This window comes from Opisthocomus hoazin, chromosome 7 (genome assembly GCF_030867145.1).
Source record: "Opisthocomus hoazin isolate bOpiHoa1 chromosome 7, bOpiHoa1.hap1, whole genome shotgun sequence".
Classification (NCBI taxonomy): Eukaryota; Metazoa; Chordata; class Aves; order Opisthocomiformes; family Opisthocomidae; genus Opisthocomus; species Opisthocomus hoazin.
The window spans coordinates 33,508,570-33,534,891 of record NC_134420.1 but is presented as its reverse complement, the minus strand read 5'-3'; the positions used below and the strand labels follow the sequence as shown (position 1 = coordinate 33,534,891).

Genomic DNA, 26,322 nt, shown 5'->3' with positions numbered 1-26,322 from the left:
CTGTTAACAGGCATGAGGCGCTCAGGGTTGTGGCGTGAGCGCTCTCAGAGCTCACCGAGGACTTGCTGTCACAGCCAACTCATCCCTTTGCATCCCTGCTAGTGGTTTGAGCCTTTTGAGCACGCTGCATGAGTGCGTCTCTGGCTTGGCTTACTCCAAAAGGAAGCATCACAAGTGCCCTGGATTGCAAGTCCAATACAGGAAGATTCCCTTCACGAGCCCAGCGCCAACCTGAGCATATCCTATAGGTTACTTTGTTTGTTTCCAGTGCGCTCCTCTCCCCTTCCCTACCCTTTTTCAAGTGACTTTGGATAAGAGGGAATTATTCAAACACAGGTGCCAGGAAGGGTGGGACCTGCTAGAAGTCCTCTCTGTCCTGCAGGGCTCCACGCTCATTTCTTCTGCCCTCTGACAGCCTTCAGGCCTAAGCAATGTGCTGTTCTAGGAAACTGGCTCCTCCTTCTCAGCAGCTCTTACTGCTCACCACACTCCAGTGTTATGTGTGGTGATCTCCTTCCCTTTCTTTGTATTTCTTTTGCCCATTAATCTATATAGAAGACAACAGAGCAGGAAAACTCTCCTCTTGGGAGCAGTGTAATAACTTTACAGTGTGAATACATTTTGTATGAAATAGCTGTTGCAAGGGTAGTCAAGATGAAAGATGTATCCCAGCAAATATTCAAAACTGTTCCTTCCATGTCTGAGTATACATTCAAGACCCCCAAACCTTTCTTGTGGTCCATTAACAGCCAACTCCCATTTCCCCATAGGCAGATTGAGCTGTGAATTCCTTACAACTACGTTCCCCCGACGCAACTGGCTTTAGCATTTCTCTGCACAGCCTTCTTTCTCACACAAGGCGGAGTGGATGCTGCTCCCAGCATACTCTGTGCTGCCCCTTCTTTCTACAGACCTTGTTTAAAAGACCAAGGGTCCCCTCTTCTCCTCAGAGGGTCAGTCAGTCTTGCAGGCTCCTCCGATTCCCTCTACTACGCTTAGATAATCAAGATTCCTGGCTTGCTGTTCTTTTCAATTTGAGAAAATACTCTGCGATTTATCTTGATTAGTTATGTTAATTTGGGGCATTTTTGGTTGCATGCACAGTGATTAATGCATGCTGCACAACTTTCAACAACATTTGCATTGATTTAGTTAATAATGCATGCTGCAACTAAGCATCTGTTCAGGAAACTGACATGTAGCTAACCGCATCCCACTGCAAACTCCTAACATCTCATCCAATAATCCACTCAGAGTTGGGCTGGAACATACTTTATATTGATATTCTTGCTGGTAAACATACATGGTTCAAACACTTGCAAGTAGCAAACCACAAGGATCATGAACTCCCTTAAATCAGAATTAATTCCAACATTTAAATTAGCGTTTAAACTCTTTTCGGTACCCTTAACTCCAGTAATGCCTTTCCTCCAAGAACAAGACCATGTGACAATCATGCCCAGTTACCGTGGGAAACGCAAACTGGGAATTGTGGCACAAAGGCATCTTACATAACTGAAGATAGTTTCTTTTCTTTGTTCTCTTTTAGGCAAAGCTCATAAAACAAAAGGTACTCATTTGCTTTCTGTTGTTTCCAGAAGCCAAATGCACACACATGTCCCTGCAAACCCATTTCACCCAACTAGTGCTTCTGCAGCCAACACTTCTAATTAAGCCTGCAAGAGCAGTATGAAAGAAGAGGGGAAGCAGGGCAAGAAGAGAGGCAATTTGGCTTCAGTGACAAACAGCGAGCAGCCTGCAGGCAGTGGCTAAAGTATATTAAATCAACTATTTCATTATGCAGCAATAGCTAGGACCCTAAGGCAGTTACAAAGTAAGGAACTGCAGCCCTTTTCCCCTCTGCTACAGTATCAAAATACCATATTTCTTTGCCTCAGCTTCTCAGCATGTACTGAATCTAGCAGGAAACTTCAGAAAAGCCAAACCTGCACCCCTAGATAGGTTGACAGCATCCCTCGCCCAGCAGGCACAAGTTGTTTGGTCCCTTTTGCTCACCTGAGCACGGCTCAGAGCGGACCACCAGGCTCTTCTCGCTGACCAAACTGCTGGTCCCTACCACCAACACGATTGTGTCAGGAGCCGCAGACCCTCACGCTTGCTCTGTTCCATATACCCTGCTTCTACTAGTCATCTCTCAACCCTGATTAAAAAGGCTCTTTCCACATAAAAGCTTTTAGGTCACCTGCGGTTCTTAGATATAGCAGGTAGAAACTTCTACAGTTTCAACTTTGAGTGTCTAAGGCAGGGAGGGGATTTGTTTTTGGGTCTCCTGTGGTGGTAGGGGTTATGTCTTTCTGTTGACCCTGATTTATTGCAGTGCATGGCTTCATGGTCATTCCTCCTCTATTATCCTAATGAATACTGAAACTAAGAGGTTAAAAAAAAAAAAATCAATTTACTAGTCACAATTTCACTCTGGCTTTTTTTACATTTTTGAGCTTCAGGAACATATTCCAACAGCACTAGAAAATTAAGCATTTGTTGCGAGGAAGTGAGAATTCAAACTAGAATGCGTACAGTCTCGAGATGTCCCCTTACAGTAGCTGCTTTCAGAAAAGTTATAATCTAGCACAGCTTTGGTCCCCAAACCTTGAGCTGCTGGTGGCTACCTGCATACACTACGTATACTGCGAGCCCAATCAAGCAGTCAATACCAACCCAAAGGACTTTCTAGACAGGGGTTCTGGGGAGAGAGGCTGGGGGTTGAAAGATGCTTGACCCAAGTGTTTAAAGCACTTTACAGATTAGTTTCATGTTTCGAAAATGGAAGCCAAGGCACAAAGTTGATAAACAGTTTTAGGTAATGTCTGAAAATATAATCAAGATTGCCTGCCTTTTCTTTTTCAAAAAACTTCTTTCCTATCTGCAGTTCTATTAATATCGTGGTAGCTGTGAAGCACTCTGATGCCTTCCTGACAAGTCATCATCTGTACAGTATCATACATACACTACTGCTTCTCTCCAGTGGTGCTACAAAACTGCCTTTTAAGCAGAACCAGAAAGATTCAGCCAGCTTTTCAAAATGTCAGAAATCAGTGTTTCAAAATCTCCAGGCATTCTTCACATTAGAATTTCTGTAATGCCACAACTGAGACATTTCCTACATGAGGACTTTATATATATATAACTTGTATCGGTATTGCTTTATTTTTTTGCCCGAGTTATATCCAATAAAAATTAAGTTAAACAGCTGAATGCACTCTGACTTAAGATAATTGACTAGCTGCAATTCTAGTTTAGCTTTCTCTTTGTCCCATTATACTGCTGATTTTGAAAGCCCTGGTAGTAAGTTTTTATTTATTTTGGCATTGCTGTGATTTCATTGTTGATGTCCCTGAACCATGAACAAGAACATCTTCTGACATACTATGTGCTGTGACTGACAGAATATACGTGTCAACATTGCTGTACCAAGAAAGAGTGCTCAGCTAAAGCAGGGGGTGGGGACGGGACACGGACAACAAAAACCAGACAGTTCCATCACTTGTCCAAATCACTCTCTGTTCTCAAATTACTGGCAGGCAAAGACTTGTCGGTTGGTGCCAAATTATATTACAGCCATCAGCAATGAATCAAGTGCAAGGACAATGCCACAATATGTGGAGCTACAATGACTGACAACATCAGTTGACAATGAAACGTTAAAACAAGAGGCTGCAAAATAGAGTGTAATAGTAGCACTTAAACCTCATGGGGCTGCTTACGCTGGAAGCAAGAAGATGAAGAGCCGCCAAGTCTGCATGACCAGGTGGGGAGCCCGGGCTGCCCGAAGCAACAGCGGCATTTGTGAATGTCTTGGCACAGCCACAGCAGACAGAGACCTAGCATAAACGCAAAGCAGATCTAACATCACGATGGTGTTTTCTTCAACAGATAAACTCTTGCTGACATCAAAAGCTAGCGAGGGTTGTCATGTTTTCCAGAACCAACCAGAGGTCCAATTCACAAGTGACACAGACAGAAACATATAGGGTACCTCGGCCAGCTTCAGCGAGCGCAACTTCGCCTGCGAGGAGCTGGGCAGGAGGATGAACAAGCAGGAAAACCAACGGGGCAGGGGGAGTGAAAGACAAAGCAGTTTTTCTTGGGCAAGTAGCTACATGCTACAGCCTGCTGCTGCCCTGACAATAGCTACGCGTTGCAGCCATGCTGCTCTGCCATCTGCTTCTCTAGCTGCAAGTCTCAGGTGCAACGTGCACCTGGTATACATTTAAGCCAAGTCTGGCCTACAGGTTTTATGTAGGGAGCCTAACTAAATATGTGTACATCTATATGAAGCTCACCTATATCTCCCTACAGAAGCAGAGGAAAACCCACACCACCTATCTGAAGAGTAATCTTTATGCTGAATTGGCACAGGTAGCCACAATGGAAAAAAATCCATCAGAACAGAGCAATCATGACAAATTTTTGCTCTACAAATCTAGGCTCATTTTGTGGTCTTTGGGTGAGTAATTAGTTTTTCACTGGGGCACATCTTTGCACATCAATTAATTCGCATGATTTTTATTTTACTTTATGTCTTTCATAGCTTTTCCGAATCAGAAAAGGCGCAAAGGCTGCTTGATCTGCCAATAATCAATCTGACATTGTTTTTCTGGGAAGAGATTGACATCAGTCAACTTCATTGTGTAACTCAGAACATGCTTTTATTGCGCCACTGAATTAATTCTCTTACCAAGAGATTTTTGTGCTGATTTTAACCACTGAAATATTTAACACTACAGTGAAGTTCAGTTGATCCAAAGGACACACTATCATCTCGACCAACTGCAATTTCATGCTAATTAATTAATTTGCCTTTGGTAAAGCACACATAGTGATCTTCTGGAAGTTTCCTGGAAAGCAGTCCCTTCCTATCCCTGCCCTTCTAAATAAACAAGCCTTTTTCACACAGGAGTTCCGTTAGAGTGTCAGACCTGTCTCATACTGCCGTTACGAAACACTCACAGCTCGGGCTTTTGCAGAGCTCCAGCGAGGTTGCTGTTAACTGCTGACAGGTTTTGCAAAGACTCACTCTGGTTAGATGCTACCAATACCTCTGCACGCGAAGCATCTCTCCTAAGAGTTTAGGAATAGAACTCTCATAGGTTTCTACTGCTAGGATTAACCATAGTCTTCAGGCTGACAGTCCCACCCCAAGGACAAGATACTCCCATGTTACTTGCTTTAGTGATTTTTTTTGTTTGTTTTCAGGATTTCTGTTTCCTTCATTTAAGTCTCCCATAGAGCTTTCTGTCCACAGACATTGTTTAAGAGACTTTTTGTTTATCGAATCTTAATGTGTTAATACCAAATAGCATTGGGCTCTGCTAAAATATGCCTCTATCCCCTTTCGATAGCTAATCCATTTAATAACCATATTCTATACTCTGTGTACTCACAGCATCCAACACTATAAAAAAAATGAAGGCTCTTGTGCACAGAAAACAGCAGTGAACTTAAACCTTACAGATTTTTTTTTCATTTTAGAAAACAAAGAACCCAAATAATCCTCTCAACGTTGTCCAGCAAGAGTAACACCAAGCCTGCTGCAGTTTAAGCACCACATAAGATTTTGCTTTGTAGAGCAACAGCATAAAAGATTCAGCTCCAGGATAATCAATCAAGAATGGACTCTGCAGGTTGGGACAGATTGCTTAGTTACTAAGATCACATATGTACTAAAAATGTTTAGACAATATTTTCTCTGTGACTGAGTAGCAAGTCTGGATGTGACAAGCAAGAAAAAAAAAAAATATCAGACAAGTTGTTGAAACAGATGCCAAAGATTTTATACAAGGAATCGGCAGGAGGGTTGGACTAGATGACCCACAGAGGTCCCTTCCAACCTCTACTATTCTGTGATTCTGTGAATGTCATGGCTGCTTTCTCTTTCTGCATTAACACGGTAGTAAAGCTACATGCATAAAGGGCACACAGGACACAGCCTACAAACCAAGAACACATTGCTCACCCATTAAAAAAATAAAAATACTTTGAAGCACAGAATTATGCCAGATGTTCGGAATGTCTTTTAAGAGAAGATTTCTACCTACTCATGCCCTCCCTTGGGCAACTGTCAGTCTATGGCAGACTTTGCTTACAAAAACATTAGACCGTCCCCAGTAAACTCGGCCAGTACCGAAGGTGTCCTGGAACGTTTTCCAAGTCTACTTCCGTGTGTAGGCTGGATGCAGTTGCGAATGGGCAATCACTTTGTGAGTATGTTCTTTCAGAGACAAAGTGAGAACCGCTTGTTACAAGGAAAAAGTCAGTACACTTGTTCAGAAGATAAAGTCTTTTATAGCAGTTAATTTAATAATACAGTCCTAAAACAGGGTGCTAGGCACTCATCTACACAAAAGCACATTTAGTAAGCTGGGGAAAAAATACCACAGTTCCAGGACATTGCATCAAACTCCCGCCACTCCAAGAGGAGACAACTCTCATGTGGTGGAAGAATTCTTGTCTATGTAAGTCAAGAAGGGAGAATTTTAGGCAGTTCAATCCACAATGGTCTCTTACTTCTTATAACTGCAACCAGAAATCCACAGTACAAGACAGTATTAGTTAGGTTAAGTGGTGGTTTTGATAATAAAAATCAGTGAATTCATTGCAGTCCTTTAATAAAAGGATTAAGTCCAGTGAGTGCCAGTTGCTAGGAGCAAAGAAGAAAGGTTCCAATTTTCCAGATGGATTTTGAAGTTCATATTATTAGAAAAAAGATCAGTCAAATCTGTGCAGTTTCTATGCAGCCATGTTTAAGAACACAGAGGCTCCACAGACTCCGGGATTACTTAAAAAGTGGGGGAAAAGATAAATTGTCACAACCCAAACAACTCAAACTTCTTCTCTCAGAATTGCCTACATAACTTGTTCTCTTGTTCTGCTCTGGACAAAACTTTAAACTGCAACAAGCTGGCAGAGAAACTTGAAGAACACCTGAGTACATGAGAACATCGTAAGGGAGAGCAAGATCCTGCACCCTTTTGATCTGGTACTGAAGTTGAAACGGCAAAATCAGAATGCTTTGCCTTGTGCCATATGATTTGCTTTCCCTTTCAGAGCTCTACTGGTCTCTGCCAGAGGGTCTATTTCAACTTGATACCTCTTTCACTGCAAGACCACTGCTCATATCACGGTTCAGACAAACTTGCTAATGAATCTGGGTGTAACCTTCCATGGCCAGAAGTACCACACCTCTGGATGTAGGGTTGGTTGAATTACCAGGTGTAATTCACACATCAACACTGGAGATTTCCTGGCAGCACAGAGTCCAAACCTTCCTCACAGGGCATCGTGATCAGCAAGGCGTTCCAAAAGAAGAATCAGAAGGCCGAAAGTCTGATCCAATACAATAAGGAACAACACCATCCATCATTTGAACTAGGAATACTCAAAGCTTCATTAGCCAACCGCATTCTTAGTATACTAAATTATACGTAGACATATATATATAGATATATATTTTTTTTTTTAATTAGAATAAAATACACTGGATTTTGGTTTGCTCATTTACAAGGGAGCTCCCTCCCTTCCCCAGTTAATTTGAAATTAAAACCTAGAGGCTGAACATAAGCTCATTCCCAGCATTCCAAGATGGATATAACACGAGAGGAGGCCAGAAACTGGAAACATGCATTCTGGCTGCAACAGGTTAAGAGGTGAAATGGAGACCAGATATTTTCATTTGTAACCCTGAGAACATAAGGAATTGCAAAGATCTGGAGAAGAGCCTGGTGTTAAAGGTCACCAGGCTTTTTATTGCAGTTAAAGCAAACTCGGACCGGGTGATCCCATCCACGAGAGGGAACCGCTCTGCGGTCGTGCGAGCATTCGTCACAGAATCCCTGGCCACAGGCCCGACAGTGGTGTTTGGAGAGTTTGATGCTGAATTCCTTCCGGCAGTTGTGGCAGTGCAGGATTTCATGGTCTGGTACCCAGTATGCAGGTCGGGCAGCATCTTTTACCAGACCTATGGAGGTAGTGAGGTGGGGGGATGGGAAAGAGGGAGAAGAAAATAATCTGTGAACGTGAGCTTGTCAAGAATGTACTCCAGTGGAAGTACTCACACTCTGTAAGTCATACCACTGCCATTAAGCTGAAGAGCACCTACTGACAGAATACTTCAGTGCAACGGGTAACCATTTAGGCCATTCTGCCATTCTTCCACATTCTGCCTCTCTTCAAAGGGACAGATTGTTTCTCCTTAAATGGTGGCATCTTCCCTTACCAGACTCCTCCAGAGATTGAGACGCTTGCTTTTCCCTACCTTCAGTTTCAGCTGTGGCCAAAAAACCACAGTCACCAAACCAAACATCCAGAAATGCATGTACTGTCTGAACTGAGAAAGGGATTTATTCTGACTTTCGCTGTCGGATGACAAACACCCACAAGGGTGATGGCGCGACGTGCTGCAGGCAAAGCAGTGGAATGATGATCTGCGCAGTGAGTAGGAGGTCAGGTCCAACAACAGAAGATTCAAACGCGAAGTGTTTGCTGACACACCTGAGCTGCTACTCAGCACATGAAGGAGCAGCAACTTTTCACTGGACTAAGCTCGCCATCAAAGCCCACATTACTCATTACTTTCCCACCATTACCAGCCTGGACAGCTTCAGATTCTCAGCCCTCCCTTGCAGAAGTACCAAGTGCTAGCAGTATCCATGAACACACTTAAAAGGCACTCAGCATCTCTGGAAGAAAACCAAACCTGAAAAAACGCTTCCTAACTGGCCAGCCTTTAGGGAACTCCAGCTGGCAGGTCACTGCAGCGATGCATCAGGGAAGAATGAATTACTCACAGCTTAGTGCACAGAGATTTGCACAACAGGGAGAAAAGAGAAGGTATGAACTGCAAAAACAATGTGCTGAAAACCAAGAGGAAACAAAGTGAGAGAAGCGCAGGGGGCTGCAGAACTCTTAACCAACAGTCGTATCATAATGGAGGTTCCAGCCTCTCACACAGACTCTTGAAGTTTAATCAGAAGTTTTGCTCTGTGAAAACAAAAATGCCTCTAGACAAAAAAATCCATCAGAAGAAGACAGAGCTCACCTAAGGGAATGTCCATGGCTGTCACCACTGCTCCAAGAGTGTTCTGCACAGCTTCCCCCACCTTCCTGGCAATAAGTGTCCCCCCTTCCTCATCTGAAGGCAGCTCAGCCACATCTGCATGACACAAGAGTAAAAGGTTCAACACCTAAGTCCAACACAATTTCTGCCAAGTTTTGGTTAATTTACATCAGCAAAAACCAGCTGCAAACCCAAAAGGCTGCTTGGGGCCTCTACTCAGCCTTTATCTCCCACATCTCCAGTCTTGGATTGCAGAGTTTTCACTTTCATCTCAACAACAATGGACAAAATACGTAGTCTGCTGAAACAGCAGCATCCCTGCTCGGGTGCTAGCTCCTCACCATCAGCAGGTGCCAGGAAAACAAAGTAAAGACCCAATTAGAAAATAATTTTGTCAGGGGTCAGATATCTGGTAGCTCGTTGCAAGAATCATCTTCCTGCCAAAAGACACTGAGCTCTTGATCTTCCCTACTAAAAACCCTGTGCCGAATCCCAGTTTGAACAACGCTGTCTACACCCAATGGGAATGGGCGCAGAATCCAGAAGCCAGGAGCAAAGATTCAGACTAACTTATCGCCCAGGGATAATTCTGTCACAACTCAAAATTACCTAACTGGATGCCCCTGTTTTCATAGCAGTTGTCACACACGCGCACTGGTGCAGGTCCCCAGCCTCGCTCAGGCACTGGACGGGTCTTGGAAGAACAGCCATCGCAGAAGCCCTCTCCACAGGCCCGGCAGTGATGTTTAGTGTCATTATCTTTAAAAGGCGTGTTGCACTTATTACAACTCTAATCAGAACAACATAGAAAGAAAAACTGTTATCTTGATCTTCCTTAATAGAAAAACAGAGAGCAGAATCCCAGGACGGCGAGACTCAGACTAAAATTGTGACAAACCTAGTAACACCCAACACCTGGGTGCTACCAGCCCCATAACTTTACCCTAGGGAATGGATTCAGACAGGCAGATGTACAGTGGTTAAGCCAAAAGATTGCTATGATCCCTTCATTCACAATCACAAATAATTACAGCCACATCATGCAGGACTGAATGGTGGCTATTTGATCTTTGTGGGGGTAAGAATTCAGAATGCAGCTTTTGTTGAAGAAGTATCTGTTTCCTGCAAGACACAGGGAATCCTTTTCTAATTGGATGGTCGGGGCCAGCTTTTTGCATCTGGTATGAAACCAGAGTTTAATCTCTACACCTGTCTACTCCCAACTATCAACTGCAGTAGCCAGATTTAAGATGTTGATTCTTTGCTTTGAAGAGCAAGCTCATGCAAGCCAGGATTTTCTGTTATACTGCTGGGAGAGGATGTCACAAAAAGTAGGGAGGGAGCAGTCTCTTTAGCAGGGCTGGGCAGAGTCTCTGTTCATACTTCCTCTGACTAAGTCAAGTATGGCGAGAGCTGAAAGCTTTTCAGTTTTCTGCAAACTGTAGGAGAAGGGCTTGCTGCAATAAAACAAGAAGCATTTGGAATCTACAAAATACTACATTACTTAAGGAGTGAGGAAAAGGGTTTTTAGTTATGCAAAGCTTTTCTCTACAGCAGCTGCTGTTTACCAGAATCTGAGAGTTGGGTCTCCAGTAAGCTGGGGCAATCTGGTCTGTCAACCAGGAGGTCACAGCTTTTGTGGGTCCCAGGCTAAGTTCAGAAACTGATTGTGCCATGAAATTCATCCCATCCAACAAACGCTGGGCTGCATTGTTGTTGTCTTTCAGAAATCCATCAGTCTGGAATGAAATGCATATTAATTTGAGAATAAAATAGGGAAATCTCATTTTTCTAGAAGCAGATGGTTCTGTGACCCACTGCTCCTGTTAAACTGGAGAACAAGCATGAGGAAAAAATTCACCAGCCTTGCTTTAAAACACAGGGGTATGTTTTAAAGGTGTATCATTCACACAAAGCGTTCACAAACTGGCAACTTAGCTATTTCAAGATAGCCAAAAGATGACTGCAGGCCCTTGCAAAGGTTCGTTTAAGCAGCAGAGACAAGAAACAGCTCTAATGAAAGCCAATCTATTTTCTCCATCAATGTTCAGAAGAACCAACACAAACATGTGCGTGGCTGCACCCATACACAATGACTATCCAGCAACCAAACTTACCCCTGGCCAGACATGCTCGATTTCTGTCCTCACTACAGTGTTCACAGGATCTTGGTTGCCAAACCAGTACTGTCGGCTGCGGTACACCACTCCACAGTTGGGGCACTCAATCACGTACCTGCAGAAGGGGAAGACGGGTTACCTCAGTGAGAGACTGGAAGTCCAGTGTACCAGGCAGCATAGAGGCAACAGAGAGCAGGGAGATCTTAGCTGCAGTACTCACCCTGACCAGGCGTACTTGGCAAGGCCCAGCCAAGGGGAGTCAGTGGAAGCAGAGGTTTTTGGCACCACGCTGACCTCCATCCCTCGTTCATAACAGGCCTATAAGACAAAGGCTCAATTAAAAGTGCATTCTGGGGAATCCCAGACTCCAGGTCTTGCAGCTGTTTGGCCACATGAAGCATATAATTGGCACACAGTGGTCTCCACAGCAAAGGATAGCACTCATCAAAACTGATTTAAAAACAAACCAAAACTAGATCCACTGTCAATGACGACATAACAAAATACCTCTACAATAATAAAAATCATGATGGTAGCTTAAAATTTTCCTGTCTCCTGCACACATCCTTCAGAAAAAATGGCTAATACCAAGCAACAGGCATAAGCAAATAAGAAGAGTAATCACATCAAGTGTGTAGAAAGAGAACATCACCCAGGCTGAGAGCAGCCGGGTTCACAATTTAGCTAGCAAATGACACACAGGACACAGAGGTGATGACCTCTCCAGGCAAAAATACAAGTTCAACAGTGATCCATTTTTCTTGTCAAGGCCATGAGCACCTCTCCCATTTGAAAAATGCAAGGAAAGAGGCACGTGACTGATATTGCTCATTTATTGGGCCATCCTTTCTTTTTTCATTCTTCAGACCTTGTCCTCATGTTGCTACTCACCTTGCAAGTGTAGACTCTGTTATCATACTGGTGAGAATATCGGCATCGACTTTTGGATTCATGAGGGACTCCTTCCTTTGCATGGTTCATGCTCTTCTTACAGCCACACCTGAGTATGCAAAAGCAAACCATGAGCTGATGCTGTTAGATATGGGACAGATGTCACCAAGAGTTCATTTATGTTACTATCTCACGTTTGTACAGGTGTTGCAACCCCAAACCATGTTCACAACTGTACATACAGCAATGGCTTCATTTATTGCTGAAAGGCAGGCTCCTTGGAAGGTGTAGCAATTGTTTCACACTACAAAGCCGCACCACACAACAGTGTAGTGAGTGTAGGGAATGATCACTGTAGCCAGAGAATTTTAGGCAGAACTAACCGTGCTGGAAATCGACCAGGACAGAGTTAACACTGCAGTCTGTGCCAGGAGCTGCTAGAAATTCTCTGATGAGCATAAAAGAGCAGGAACATAGCACTGTATCACATTTGAGAGAAAATGTTTCCAGAAGCATAATCAGCCGTAACATCACGCTGCTATGGTGTGCTCACAGACTCAGAGCACTAACTGCCATCTACTGCCTTCCAGGCTCAAACTCTGGGCTCGTCCCAGACACCTACAAGCCAAGCTCTGATCAAACCTGGGGCTCCACTTAGATCTAGTCAATGAACACAGCCCAGGCTGATGATGATGTATGCTTTAGGATTGTTTATACTGTTTAGGTAATAAAAATGGCAGGAAAAAATCATCATAGGAAATTTCAGGGCATTTCTTTCAACACACCTTTCTTCCTGCCCTGCGTGCATTGAAGAAAAGACATGGGCAGAACAGGTTTGTAGCCATACACAAAAACAGAGTAGGCAAGGACCATGCATCCAGCTGGGACACAGCACTAGCAGCCATCCAATTCACAGAAGATTTGAATTTCAAGCAAATTCTCCCTGGAAGTACTACCCGATGATATATGATGTCAGGTGTCAAGAGGTCACAGAAACTTAACGTTCTATGGCTTCAGAGCAGGGCAGCACTGTCTTCTAGAAGGATGAGGGTGCATTTCTCATCTACTTACCCACAGCTCAGGCACACAGAGGAGCATGTGAAATATTCATCTGGAAAGAAAGAGCTGTGAACCATCTGGTCATCGGGGATCTCCCCACTGAACCGGTCACTTAGAGCCTGCCAAACAGAAAAGAATGAGCTGGTAAGCAACTGAGAGCAATGCAGACATTTTAGGAATGCTTTAATTTGCAAGCAAAAGCATGGGTTCATCTACTGGAGGGAGAGGCAGAGAGAGAGTACACAGCTATCAAATGTCTTACTAACCTGGAAACCAAGACAAGGATTAGAAACCAAGCAAGAAGACAATCTTGCACTTGTATGAAAGTGACCTGAATGCTTGTAAGGTACTTAATCTTCTCTTCTCCTCCTGCCCCTACTTTTAATTTTATAGCAAAAATGGGTGGTAGAAGATTGCACCCCCCTCTGTGCACACAACCCATGCCCAAAATAGCAGGGTGCTTGCTAAAAGGGCTTTGCATCCTGCAAACCTCCAGAAGGAAGCTCAGAGTCGATTCTCACAGTATATGAGGACTCATTCTTTGCTCCTCAGCTCAGAAAGCGCTGTGAGCTTTCCTCTGCCCCTTGAACAACTGCTCTTCTCTGCTGAAACTGCAAGACTGAGACAAAGGGATTTGTTCCCTTTCCTGGGAGCATCTGTTCTCAGAGTAAGTCAGTCCTTAGCCTTGGCACACTTAACTTTTTCATTTCTTTTGGGTGCTATGTTAAAAAAAAAGGCATTGGAACGAGCAGATGGTTAGGGTTTTTCTTGATGGAGACCTTTGAAGGCATAAGGTCTAACTGAAACTCTTCCTACAGCCAAGGTAACTATAGCAGCTGCCTTTCTTTCTCTTCCTCCCTCTCCCCTCCCAGGGAATGGGGCAGTGAGCATCTCTGCTGTCTACCAAGGACTGGCTGCACATACACACAGACAGACATATATCTCGCATCACAGCTGCTCTCAGATAAGTTCTCTACACAGATATCTGATTTCACAGAATTTCAAGGGAATTATCTTTAAGATCTCTTTCAAGCCTGACTGGAACTGGCCAATGGATTCAGAAGTTAGAAGAGATCGACATAGATCTCTAGGAAGCCTTGTGGCCTCAGGAAGTGAAGCAAAAATGTTAATTTGTCATCAGTAGTGATCTGAACACAGCAACCACTTTACTGGCCGTGAATTTAAGTATACTAGCAGCTCTATCTGAAACTACATTACTTGATTATTGCAATAAAGTGATAGAAATTAAACTGGAACTAACTACTCCAACTGTTATCCCCTTGCTGCCTGTCTGCTCCCTAATACAAGGAACTGTGTACATGCCACCCTGACATTCCCCTCTGTGCTTCAGCTAACTCAAATACAGAGCAGCTAGAATTATCTGTTCCAACAGCTGTGGCTAACATTCGAAAAGACTGCTAACACTACCTTCTTCTGCAGATACGTCCCAGCTCTGCCCACCCCTGCCCAGTGACAATGAGAATATGATGCTAATCAGGTAGTGGCAGCAACGTGTGGAAACTTGCAGGACAGACTGCAAATCTGAAGACCAAATAATCCCTCTGACATCCTAGCAAGGTGAACCTTCTACAAAAATCACCAGCTGCTCTCTCCAATTCCTTTTCGTCAGCCTTCTGATTTGATGCTGCACCTCTGAAATGATACATCATTTGGCTTGATCCCATCTTGTTTCCTAGCTACCAACACATCTCCTTCCTCCTTTTTGCTTCCTAGCCCTTGGGTTACACTACACTCAGTGCTAGGTTTTGCCAGCCATTAACTCCCTCTAAGTTTCTTGCATTCCCTCCCCTTGTGCTGAGGACATTCTTAGGAATTTCACCAATAACTCCTTCTGGGCCTCCTCTTTGTAAATCAGTATCATTAAGTGCTTGTCACTCACAACACCATTTATTTTTTTCCTTCCCAGTCAATTTCTTCCTGGCCCAGTTTTTTTGATTATGCTCTAATTTCCTCTTCAACTTTTCTTGACCTTTCAGGGTCTTTGCTAAGGTGTTTGTTTGTTTTGAAGTAAAAAAGCTACCCAGCCTACCTGGCTGTTACAGAAAAATCATCCATCTTCATGGAAGACTTGCTGTATCTCCAGACATCTGCAAGTCCACATCACCGGTTCACGCATTCTACCTTTATTAGCTGCAACTGACAGTTACTAGCAACAGCGACACAAATAAAGATTGTGACAAACTCTTCTCCACTTACTTTTAGTGCTTTGTAGATAACCCCAGGCTGTCTAGGTGACCGAGTGGTATTGTTCTCCAGCTGCTGCTCCACAGCTCGCCTAAGTCCAGAGAAATCTGTTGGAGGATTGTATGTCCTTGTTCCCTTGTAGTGGATTGAGCTGAACGCCTCAGGAAAACAGCTCAGCTTCCGAAACCGATCCTGAATGAGCTTCTCAGGAACCTCAGAAGGATGATCTATATATAAGAGTATCAGCAAGTATATAAACAACCGACTGTTTAATATAATATTTAAATTGCACAGTGCTTTCATATGCAACACAGCACTAGTTTTCCTAATCAAACCTTCTAATACACCTGGAATGCAGTTACCATTACATTTTACAAGAAGGAAAAGAAACAAACTGTTTCCAAAAGCAGTCTCTGTTTTTTGATGCACAGCTTTAGATTCTAAGACGAAGTTCCACAGGTAAAACCAGAAACATCTAGGTTTGGAAACACAGATATACAGAATAAGAAGCAATTTATGACGTAAGCAAATTCCATGTCAGCACACTTGTTAGCTCTTCTCACCAGACCATAACTTGGTATAGCGAGTCCTAGCACCTGGTAAGCAGAGCACATAAATCTTCTGTGGGCTGCTTATGCTCCATGCAACCGTGTAGCAAGGAAGACCAAGCCTCTATCAACCCTTTGTACATGGTGAAGCACTTCAGAACTGGCCACATCAGGTCAGGTTCCATAGAGCCGACCACATTCTTCTGCCTGCTTCCAAGGCCTGTTCTTCCCTGCCCTAAAACTACATAAACACATTTATCTCAATTATCCATTGAGACAGACGGTTACAGCTTGCTGCAAATCTACATGCTAAGAGGTTTCTCTCCTAGTCCTACCATGATCAGAAGTGATCATAAAAATATAATTTTTTTATTACCCTGACTTCGCACACAGGTGTAGCTATCATTATGGGTCACGAAGTCCAACCTGCTGAAACAGCAAATTTCAACAACTATATGAAACTCTGCATTGCTACTCAGCAAATTGGTCTGTAAGAAAAGGAATTGCCTTGGCAGGTAAGTTAAAAGTAATTAAGAAGTCACTCTAATAATAACCAGCAAGAATGCCAAGTTCTTCTACTAGCTCCAGATCTCAGTGGTTAGAAAAGCCAAAATAAGAATGTGGGCCAGCAGGGAGCTGCAGTGGTATTACACAGCAGAAGACTCCAGATGTTCATAGACAGCAGGACTGAGACTCAGCCACTGCAGGCCAGTTCATTAGGGCTCTTGCTCATCAAAGCATCAGAAATGGACAGAATGAAGGAAGGTTTCACCATGTCTTTCAAAACATGGAAAAAATGGGGCCAGGAGAAGAAATTTACATCCCTGTATAGTCAAAACCAAAATGTGCGATGACTTCCATAAGAAAGTGCATTTCACTCAGACATACAAATAAAACACACAATTTAAATATGTATAATCCAGTACGACACAAGCAAAGTTAAAAGCACTGGTGAAGAACACCAAAAGTGATGGCAATAATAGTGTGCCAGGCCTGTTGCATTGGCCATATCAGATACTTGCACAGAGAAAAGTGGCGTCAAACCATCAGCTCTGTGCCACCACAACCTGTCTCAACCTTATACCAGCCTCAGAACAACGTTGGTCCACAGAATTCAAAAAAAGTAAGGTGAGGTTACTGTAAGTATTGAAGTTCACCAATGTCATTATTCTTGCTCATCCTAGTTTCTATGTAGGGTTTTATTTTAGGCTTTTTGCAACAGGATCCTCCATATCCCTGCCAAAATCCCATGGTGTCTCACTTTTCGCCTTCGCCTGCCGTATCGCCCATACTCACGATCTTGTATGATGACCCCTCCTATGGGTGGCAGAACTGCCATCATGACTAGTCAGTGCCAATGCCCAGCTGGCTAAGAGGATTATTCTAGCTGATCTGGGGTAGTCAGATTGCCATCAGGGAATGCCCTGCTATTTCCACAGCCTGGCTCCTAGACTGGGACAAGTGAGAACAAAACTCAAACCACATCTTCTATGTGGTAGTAAAGAATGCTGAATATTCAATGCAACCTGATAATTTATAGATAGCATTTAGCACATTGTAATTCAGTTTCTTACTGCCTACTCACCAGAGCCCAGTAGCTTGGTGTACACAGTCTCGTGAAAGATGATGACACCTGGACCCAAAGTTGACAGAGGAACATCTAGGCCACAGCGGGCTGTGGTAGCTTTTAGCTCCTTGGTGAAATGTTTTAAATAAGCCTCCGAGGCATCACCAAGGAATTTGAAGAGATCATTGTGGAGCCTGTCAGCACGAGTACGGTAGATGACAAGGTCAGAGATGGCCAAGACCTTCAGCAGCAGCCGTGTTCTCTGGCTCAGGTTCACAGTGGCCCCCAGGAGGCCCTCTGTATCAATTACCACCACTTTGCGGACTGGGTCATAGGCTGCCCAGACTCCAACTGTGCAAGACTCTTGGGCTGGAGACGTCTTGAAGACTTCCCGGCCATAGAAGAAAGTGTGGTTAAGGGTGTGAGACTTGCCATCCCCCGTGTTCCCAAAGATGGACACTACCTTTAGATGCTGGTCAGGACTGCAGTCCAGTTTCTTAATAAAATCTTCTTCATTCCTTACCTTCCAAAATAAAGAGAAAAATATTATAACCATGCAGCTGGAGTGGACAACACTGAAAACACAGCTGGTTTCAGGATTCATAAGATTAATGAGAGTGATTACTTCCTATTGAGATTTCATCATAGGTTTCTGAAGCACCAAGAAGTCCAAAGCAAAATATTAGAAAGCAGTTTTGTAACACGTACGTATCAATGGGATTTAGGCTGTTCCATCACATAGCTGTTTTGGAAGTGATGCCTCACTGTGATTGCCTGTCTAGTGAAACCTCTCGTACCTCACCCCACTCCCTGAAGCAATTCTTTCAGAGAAGGGAGCACAACCCTACTTCCAAGCCAGCCAGAACAGCTACCTGAAGCATGGCAGACACCCTCAGCAGCACTGGTCTCCTGGCAAGAATCCAAATTCAGGTGCAAAACAGGGGAGTGCTTTTGTCACCTTAACTTGCCTCATCCACAGAGGCTGAGCACCCGTCTAGGGAGAAAGAGCTCCTCCATGCAGCTGTGCTGCATCTGTCCACAGCTGGAGGCTCTCAGACATAGCCTGCCCCGCTCCCACTGCTCTCCAGCTGACAGATCCTTCAGCTGGGAGGGGCAGAGAAGAACAAAGCAAAGTTGTGCACTGTAGTCCAGTTGTTGAAGCAGGTCAAAGTGGCTTTTACAGAAGTGCCACAACTGCCTCAATGATCCATTTCATAATTTACTGTATTGTTCTTCCATTTAAAAAAATAACACACACACACACACAAAATCAAAACAGAGTAGACAGCCCTCAGCAGGTAACTTCTCTTTGGCATCACGTAGATTAAACAACAAGCATCATGCTATTTAGGTAAGAGAACAGGGCATTTTCTGTTCCGATACTAGAGCAACAGGGAAAAGATAAACAAACAATGAAACAGGTTAGGGCTTTGTATGAGAGCCTGCCTTGTTTTCGTTGCAGAATACGGCCTTGGCTTTCAAAGGTTTCAAGCTTCTGGCTATGGCTGGTTGTCACGTGCTTTTTCTTCTTCCAACAGGTTTTATCCACATGTTATGTGACAGAGAAGAATCCAACAGAGGCACTTTTTGACAAGGATTAAATTCACCTCCTCAATCACGATTCCCTTCTCAAGGAATCCCCATCAGCTGAGAGGAGCAGGGCTTCCATCCCCTCTTGCCTGCCTCTCAACTTCTGGAAGCTCCTTGGCTATTTCCCCCTCCATGAGCACAGGTGGAAGGTCTCACACTACACAGAGGCCATGAGGTAATAAACAGTTTATTTGAACAAGTTTATTCTTAGATCAGCAAATTAGTTTAATGCTTAGCCAGCCCCTTTTGTTCTGGTCAAATCTACCAGCAGCACCCAGACCTTGAAGGAAAATAAAAAACAGCCAGTGTGCCAAAAAAAAAACCAAACAACCACCCAAAACCCACACCAGTGTGCCAGACTGCGATTAGGAACAGCGTTCAGAAAAGAAACCTGTGGACTGTGAGGCTGCAGTAGCTTCTCATGGACTCAAAGCATCCAAGGCAGTCTCACAGTGTGGAAGAAAACAGAAAATAGAGAAATCAAAACACTCTCAGCAGAATCTTTTCTGCTGTCTGTGGGAGACCGTCAAGATACGCTCAAGTTACATGTGCACAAGAGAGGGTCTGCTTGTCATCAGGAAGGTAGTTTAGATGGCAGAAGCAGTTTCTCTTAGTGTCTCTGGAGATGTCTCTGTGGATTAAAGAAGTTCTTGGTTCATGGGATACCTCCTAAAAACATTCACAGATCTGATAATATAATAATGTTGTGTGTATGTAAGAAAAAAGGAATATGATAATTTCTTCTCCAGATTGTTTTGGTTTTAACTCTGGCCTCCCCACCTTCTTCCCATCAGGGTGGCAGACCCTCCTTTTGACAGAGTCAGTGCCTGACCAGACCCAGTCATTCTGATTATGTACTCCCTGGATGGCCCAAAGAAATATCACACTTCAAACAGCTGCTTAAGTATTGCCAGGACAACTAATAACTAAGGTCTTTCAGGCAGCACTGGTTATTATTCTGGTATCACTTTGGGAAGTACGTGGAAGGGGCTGAGTCAGTAATGTCAGAAGGCAGAAAGGACAATAGCGACTGCAAGGATAAGGGTAGCTCTGCAATGCATTCCCACCAGTAAGAAACAGAAGTCAACTCACACAAACTCCACTGCAGTTGAAATTGTCCCAAACTGAGCTAATGCAAATTGTCCATACCAACAGCCTTCTCTCACTTTCAACATACTTTAACAACTGCTGATGCCAAGGGCAACGTATTGTGGGAAGAAGAGCTGGATTGCTGAGCCAGACAGAAGAAAAATTGGTTCCAGGTCAATAATCCAGATCACTCCAACAGAAAAGTTACTCTGAATATCAAATCAGACACTCAAAGCACTGAGCTGTTACCCCCTTCTAAGGCACTAGGCTCTTTCAGACTTCCTTGCAGGACAGAACTCAGGAGTGATTTGGACAAGCAGGTCACCCAGGAGCACAAGAATGTACCGAAGTCCAGCTAGTCCCACGTTGTATCTCACGACTCAGTAATGAGTGGCAAAGAACTTCAACATGAAAAGAGTAAACATTTCCTAGCATGCTTTACTGGCTTTCAGCAGTCAGATGTCAAAGGACTTCCCAAGCAGTGGCTGCATCTAGACGCTCATGTTTGGTAGAGAACCAGTACATCTATCCTCTAAGAGGCTGTCTAATTGCTTTGTGTGCCTAGTCATAGTTTTGGATCCTGCAACATCCTGTTACAATAAATTCCATGCATGGGGGGAAGGTGACCAGGAAACACAAAAAACAAAACAAAAAAAACCCAACCAAAAAAACCCCATCCTTTTGCTGAATATGCTTGTACGTCATGCGTGTTTCTTGCTCTTGTGTACCTGTCTTCTTTAACCACTGCTGTGTGCAGCAATGATATTCTCTAAAAAAACATCCAAAACAATCCCCATAGTAGTAGCCAAATTCACTTCCCTTGAGCAAGTTCCTTTAAGACATTTAAACTCTTGAGTGGGTAATAAGTGTGCCAAAGTACTAATCCCCATTGGGCTCAAGTCCCGCTTCTACATCTTGCTTCTCATCTCTGAAGAAGTCTGCATGGTACCACCTTCTGCTGCATGTGCAAAGAACTCCTGTTGCCGTAGCTGTGTCTACTGCCACGTTGCCCAAGAGCTCCACATCTCTGACATGAACAGCACAAGGTAAATATGAAACCTTCCTTAAAGTGCACAGCAATGTCAGTTAAGAACGAAAACTTGTATGTCTAACCTAAGACAAGATGCATACCTCTCCAGCCCCTTCTCTATTTTGCCATTTCTAATATCAGTGACTCATTTATACTTTTGTTATAGATCTTAGAAGAAGATTCTCTTATAGAAAGAATAGTTTTTACTCCATCATAGGTTAGAATCATGTTTAGCCTTCTTTTATAGTTTTAACTACATTTCTGTTAGCAGCTGTCATTCAGCCCTCCATGCAGTCACTTCATTCAAGTGGAGCTGAACTGAAGGTGAAGGTCTTCAGCACGAAAACCAGAGAACTTTACAGCTAGGTCCTCTGTAAGGAGGACACAAAAACTCATACCCCGCTGCTGTGGAACACGTTTAGACCTGAAGCCTCCTTGTCACCTGTACTTGGAAATCTATTATACCTAACATAAGCTTCCTAGATCCGAGCCATAATAAAAGTAGAACCGTTTAGGAAGAGACAAGAAACAAATACTGCTAAAATGCTGTTCCTGCCTATTAATTTCTTGGAAACAGTGTTATTAAAACAGTAACATGTCAAAAGCTTAGGAACAAAATCCATAGAATAGAATGGAGTTTCCAATGACCTGTACTCATACAACTTTAACTCTGCCTCCAGGCAAAACAAACACATTGAGCGAACGAGACATTTTTACCACAGTTTCCTCCTTTTAAAACTCCTTATGAACCCTTTAAGGCTTGCTAATATTCATGGGAGCGGTGCACAAAGCCAGAGCTGTGCCACGATGACACAATAGCTCAAAACAAAAATCAAGAGCGCCTTCATTTGCTAGTCTTACGCTGTCATTTTGACTTTCATTAGTACTTTTGTTGTTGCGTTTTGAAATCTTACTCTTTGCTTGATCTGATTTAACAGAGTATTTTTAATAACTGAAATACATTTTCTGCAATGAAGAAAGATACCATCACATAAACAATTAATGAGTCATTAGACTTGTCTGACAACCAGCACATGACAACATCTTCTGACATTATTCTGATATATAACCATTAAATCACTAAAAAGGATATAAATTTAACACGCTTTTCAATGAATGGAAAAATAAGCCACAAGATTTGTAACAACACATCCAAATATATACCAGCATAAAATTGCAAACATCAGAAACAAATCAGTCTTCAAGTACAAGTGGTCAAAACAATCAAGTGGAAAAAGTACTGTTTCCCTTAAAGCATTACTTAACCCTGCAATACAACCGATTCTCCTTACAGTTCAGAAAGCATTTTAAAAAGATAATGCTAGCAAGAATTCAAACTAACACCTGAAATCAGGGGGAGAAACTGCTAAACAAGCTAAAACAAGACCTGCAACCTTCTAAGCAGCCCTGAACTTCTAAAGCACAGAACAGACAGTTTTTGGTAATTGATCTTAAGAACAGAGTATCATATCAAGCATTAAACCTGGAAACAGAACAGATCTATCAGATCAGCCCACCTCAACACAGACCAGTTCTTTATGACACAGCTTCTAAATGTTGGCAGTTGTGTTTCAGCTCTAAAGAACTGAGCTCCTATCCAGAGTTAGATTCACACACAAGTCTTACGGATGTACGCCTAAAGCTCCAGGTCCTACCGTTAGGATCATTACATCAGAATTTCAGTGCACACTGAAAACAAACAGGAGGGAAACCTATGAAACCAATTTCTTCCTTTAACTACAGCCTCTAAGACAAATCTCAGAAGAATAACCTGCACCACTGTACAGTGCCACGACCAAAAAATTCACATCTCTGCAGAGCTCCTCACTACCGCTCCCAGAAAGGCAGTGCATGAACGCAAAGATGTGCAACAGGCTATTAAAAAAGCAGCTGGAAACTCCCTGCTTTTGCCCCAGGAGAAACTTTTGTTGATATTCCCAAATGTTTCTTGCTACCAAGAAAGAAAAAGGATTGGATAGCTCCCTGTGAGGAAGAGAAACTCCTTGCTATGAAACCCATGGCATCAGTAGAGCTGTGAGAGGTGCTCTAGACTATCATAATTCAAAGCCTGTTTCTGCTAAGATCATAGGCTAATTCAGGCTGGAAGGGATCTCAGGAGGCCATTACTCCCTTCCAGCTTTTAGAGGCCTCTAAACAGGGGAGGAGATTTTGATCATAAGCAGGTACTCAAGAAGAATCAAGGCTGACTAGTAAGTCCAAGCAGCTCTAGCTTCCTACCTTAGTTTGTCTCCTATTTACCTCTTCTTCTGCATGACTTCCCCCGGAAAATGTCATGTATGCCATTACTCAAGTCTTCCACATATAACTTAAAATCCATAATCCAATGACATAGACATATTTGATAGAGAAATAAGTGCCTCTAAAACATAAATTTCCTAGAAGATTGATGAAAATAAACAGCAGAGTAGAAAAGACTCTAATAACCTTTCTGAGGAAAAAGCTTGTCTTGTGTCCACTCCACACAGCCACTAAGATACAGCAGTAAGCTGAGCAGTCATGCCCATACTTGCTAGCCAGTAAGCATGCTTGCTGGTGCATGGTAGCACACCTACTGCAGCTTACCCACAAGACAGAAGATGTGGATAAACCCTGGATAACAGGAGGTAGGAAACTCAGAAATTAGGCTTCATTAGTTCTACTGCCCAAAGAGTTACTTGCTACTATGCAAACATTTTATGGTAGCTTGGGAGAGGTTTTCCCAAAAGGGCTGTGTCAATGGATTAGTTTGTAACTACCAGTATGACATACGCAATTTTATAATCTGGTATTCAGGAATAAGTTATTAATCACTGACCCAGCAAACCCTTAAATCTATTTATCATTATTGTCCTCAGTAGTCTCCCAGACTTCAGCCAAAGTGACATTTGACATCAGCATTTCCAGGATGGGAGTCCTACAAATCCTCAAGCCCAAACCGAGTGACCTGACACTAGAAGCAGGGAGGGCAAAATAAAGGAAGGGACAGACGCACCCTGAGGATTTAAGGTTAGATTCCAACACTACTCCTCAGGTTCAGATAGTTTTGATCTTATTCCCCACTGGCTCAACCAAAGGAAAGCATTTGTATTACGGGTGTTTCTAACCTGAAGTTTTTTGTACTTGCTTATTTGCCTTCACTGCAATACCACCTATGGGTTTTGTTGAGATTTGTTCTGTTAGGCTCTGTACCTACCCACGCAAACAGCATTCCTTAACTGAATATCTTCTTCAGAACAAAGTTATCCTGTTCCTTGCCACAGCTCTGGCAAAGGAATGCAGGGACAGTCTTTTCATGGGTCTGTACAGAGCTTAACAGAATGACTCTCAACAGTACCTACGGGTCCCTGCAATGAAGGGTGGAGGCTGCCCATGGCTGAAACCCATGTCTGTTACAAGACTCTTTTCTGCTTAACAACCCTACCCAAAGGGAGAGACCTTATTTCAACAGTCTTAAGACAGTGGTGGAAAAAACATAAGGGTATGGGAGGTAATCAGTTTGATTGGACTCCTCCCTAACACAAGAGGCAATATTGACAGAAATATTGCTATTACCAGATAATTTACCCTTGTAGAGGACAACGGAGTTATATGAAACTGCTGAAATGAGAAGGAAGACCAGACAGCCCACTAACCTGTTTGCTAGCTGAAAAACTACTGTTGCAAGAACTCAAAACTAATAAAGTCTTCAAGGTAAATGCAACTGCTGCAGAAATAACACTAATTTAAGAGTGTCATCTAACTCTTAAAGAGAACAGTAAACAATTAAGCAGAAATCATTATTCTGTATCCTAAGTACCTTTCAAATTCTCCATGGATGTTAATTTGGCCACGCAACTACCAATTACCACCCCAACATCACAGCTGTAGCAGCAGAGACCTCATACAGGTAAAGAGACTTGCCCAAAAGACAGCAAGTCAACGAGCGAGTTCATGCTGTAACTATTCATCTTCCTCAATACTAAGGGTAACCTTCTGGACACTGCTTTATACCACTGTCCTTGTTAAGAGGGGCATGGACAAACTTACTTGTATTACAGTTCCACTCTTCCTAGGAAATAGTTACTCTGGTTATTTTCCCAATTGCAGCGTGTTTTGACAGGCAGACCAAAGGACTGTGAAAACTCTGCCTTCATGCGATCCTGACGCAAGGCATTAACAACCCAGGTACAAAAGTAAAAGGTATACTGCAGCATCATCTGCCTCCTGGTGACCCCTGCAGAAGTGAGCAAGTGGAAGAGATAGAAAGGACAGGAGGGCTAGAGGACAGCAAGCTGCTGGCTCCCTTTTCTTTCTTGCATGCACCCCAAAGTACTCACATCCTGCTCCTGCTGGCAGCACCCAGGAGCCCAGAAGGATTCACTGGATAAGTGCAAAGAAGGGTAGAGCAGAGGAAGCACAAAAACACCTCCCTTCCCCCGCCAACCCTATTTAGTTCAAAGGGACCAGACAAGCTCGAGAAGTGGACACGTGTGAACCTCACAAGGTTCAACAAGGCCAAGTGCAGGGTCCTGCACCTCGGTTGGGGCAACCCCTACTATCAATACAGGCTGGGGGATGAAGGGATTGAGAGCAGCCCTGCCGAGAAGGACTGAGGGGTACTGGTGGATGAAAAGCTTGTCATGAGCCACCAATGTGCGCTCGCAGCCCAGAAGGCCAACCGTATCCTGGGCTGCATCAAAAGCAGCGTGGCCGGCAGGTCGAGGGAGGGGATTCTGCCCCTCTACTCTGCTCTGGTGAGACCCCACTTGGAGTCCTGTGTCCAGCTCTGGAGCCCTCAGCATAGGAAAGACGTGGACCAGTTGGAGCAGGGCCAGAGGAGGGCCACAGAAGTGATCCGAGGGCTGATGCACCTCTCCTGTGAGGAAAGGCTAAGAGAGCTAGGGCTGCTCAGCCTTTCAGTACCTGAGGGGGGCCTATAGGAAAGATGGGGGAAATATTTTTAGCAGGCTTGTTGCAACAGGACAAGGACCAATGGCTTTAAACTAAGGAAGGGTAGATTCAGACTAGATATAAGGAAGAAATTTTTTTTACCATGAGAGTGATGAAACACTGGCACAGGTTGCCCAGAGAGGTGGTGGAGGCCCCACCCCTGGAAACATTCAAGGCCAGGTTGGACGGGGCTCTGAGCAACCTGGTCTAGTTGAAGA

General features: G+C 43.6%; 1 protein-coding gene across 1 annotated transcript in view; it reads right to left on the bottom strand.

Annotated features, from left to right (window-relative positions):
- Positions 1–1,233: 1,233 nt before the first annotated feature.
- Positions 1,234–26,322, bottom strand: part of ZFYVE1 (zinc finger FYVE-type containing 1) — a 32,917-nt gene continuing 7,828 nt past the window's right edge. Inside the window, exons 3-12 of the mRNA XM_075425306.1 lie at positions 17,485–17,989; positions 15,364–15,578; positions 13,159–13,265; positions 12,088–12,196; positions 11,417–11,514; positions 11,194–11,311; positions 10,645–10,815; positions 9,686–9,866; positions 9,059–9,172; positions 1,234–7,978 (exon numbers count right to left, since the gene is read on the bottom strand). Coding sequence (XP_075281421.1) covers positions 7,746–7,978; positions 9,059–9,172; positions 9,686–9,866; positions 10,645–10,815; positions 11,194–11,311; positions 11,417–11,514; positions 12,088–12,196; positions 13,159–13,265; positions 15,364–15,578; positions 17,485–17,989 — 1,851 coding nt within the window. The 3' untranslated portion in view covers positions 1,234–7,745. The remainder of the gene's footprint in view (positions 7,979–9,058; positions 9,173–9,685; positions 9,867–10,644; positions 10,816–11,193; positions 11,312–11,416; positions 11,515–12,087; positions 12,197–13,158; positions 13,266–15,363; positions 15,579–17,484; positions 17,990–26,322) is intronic.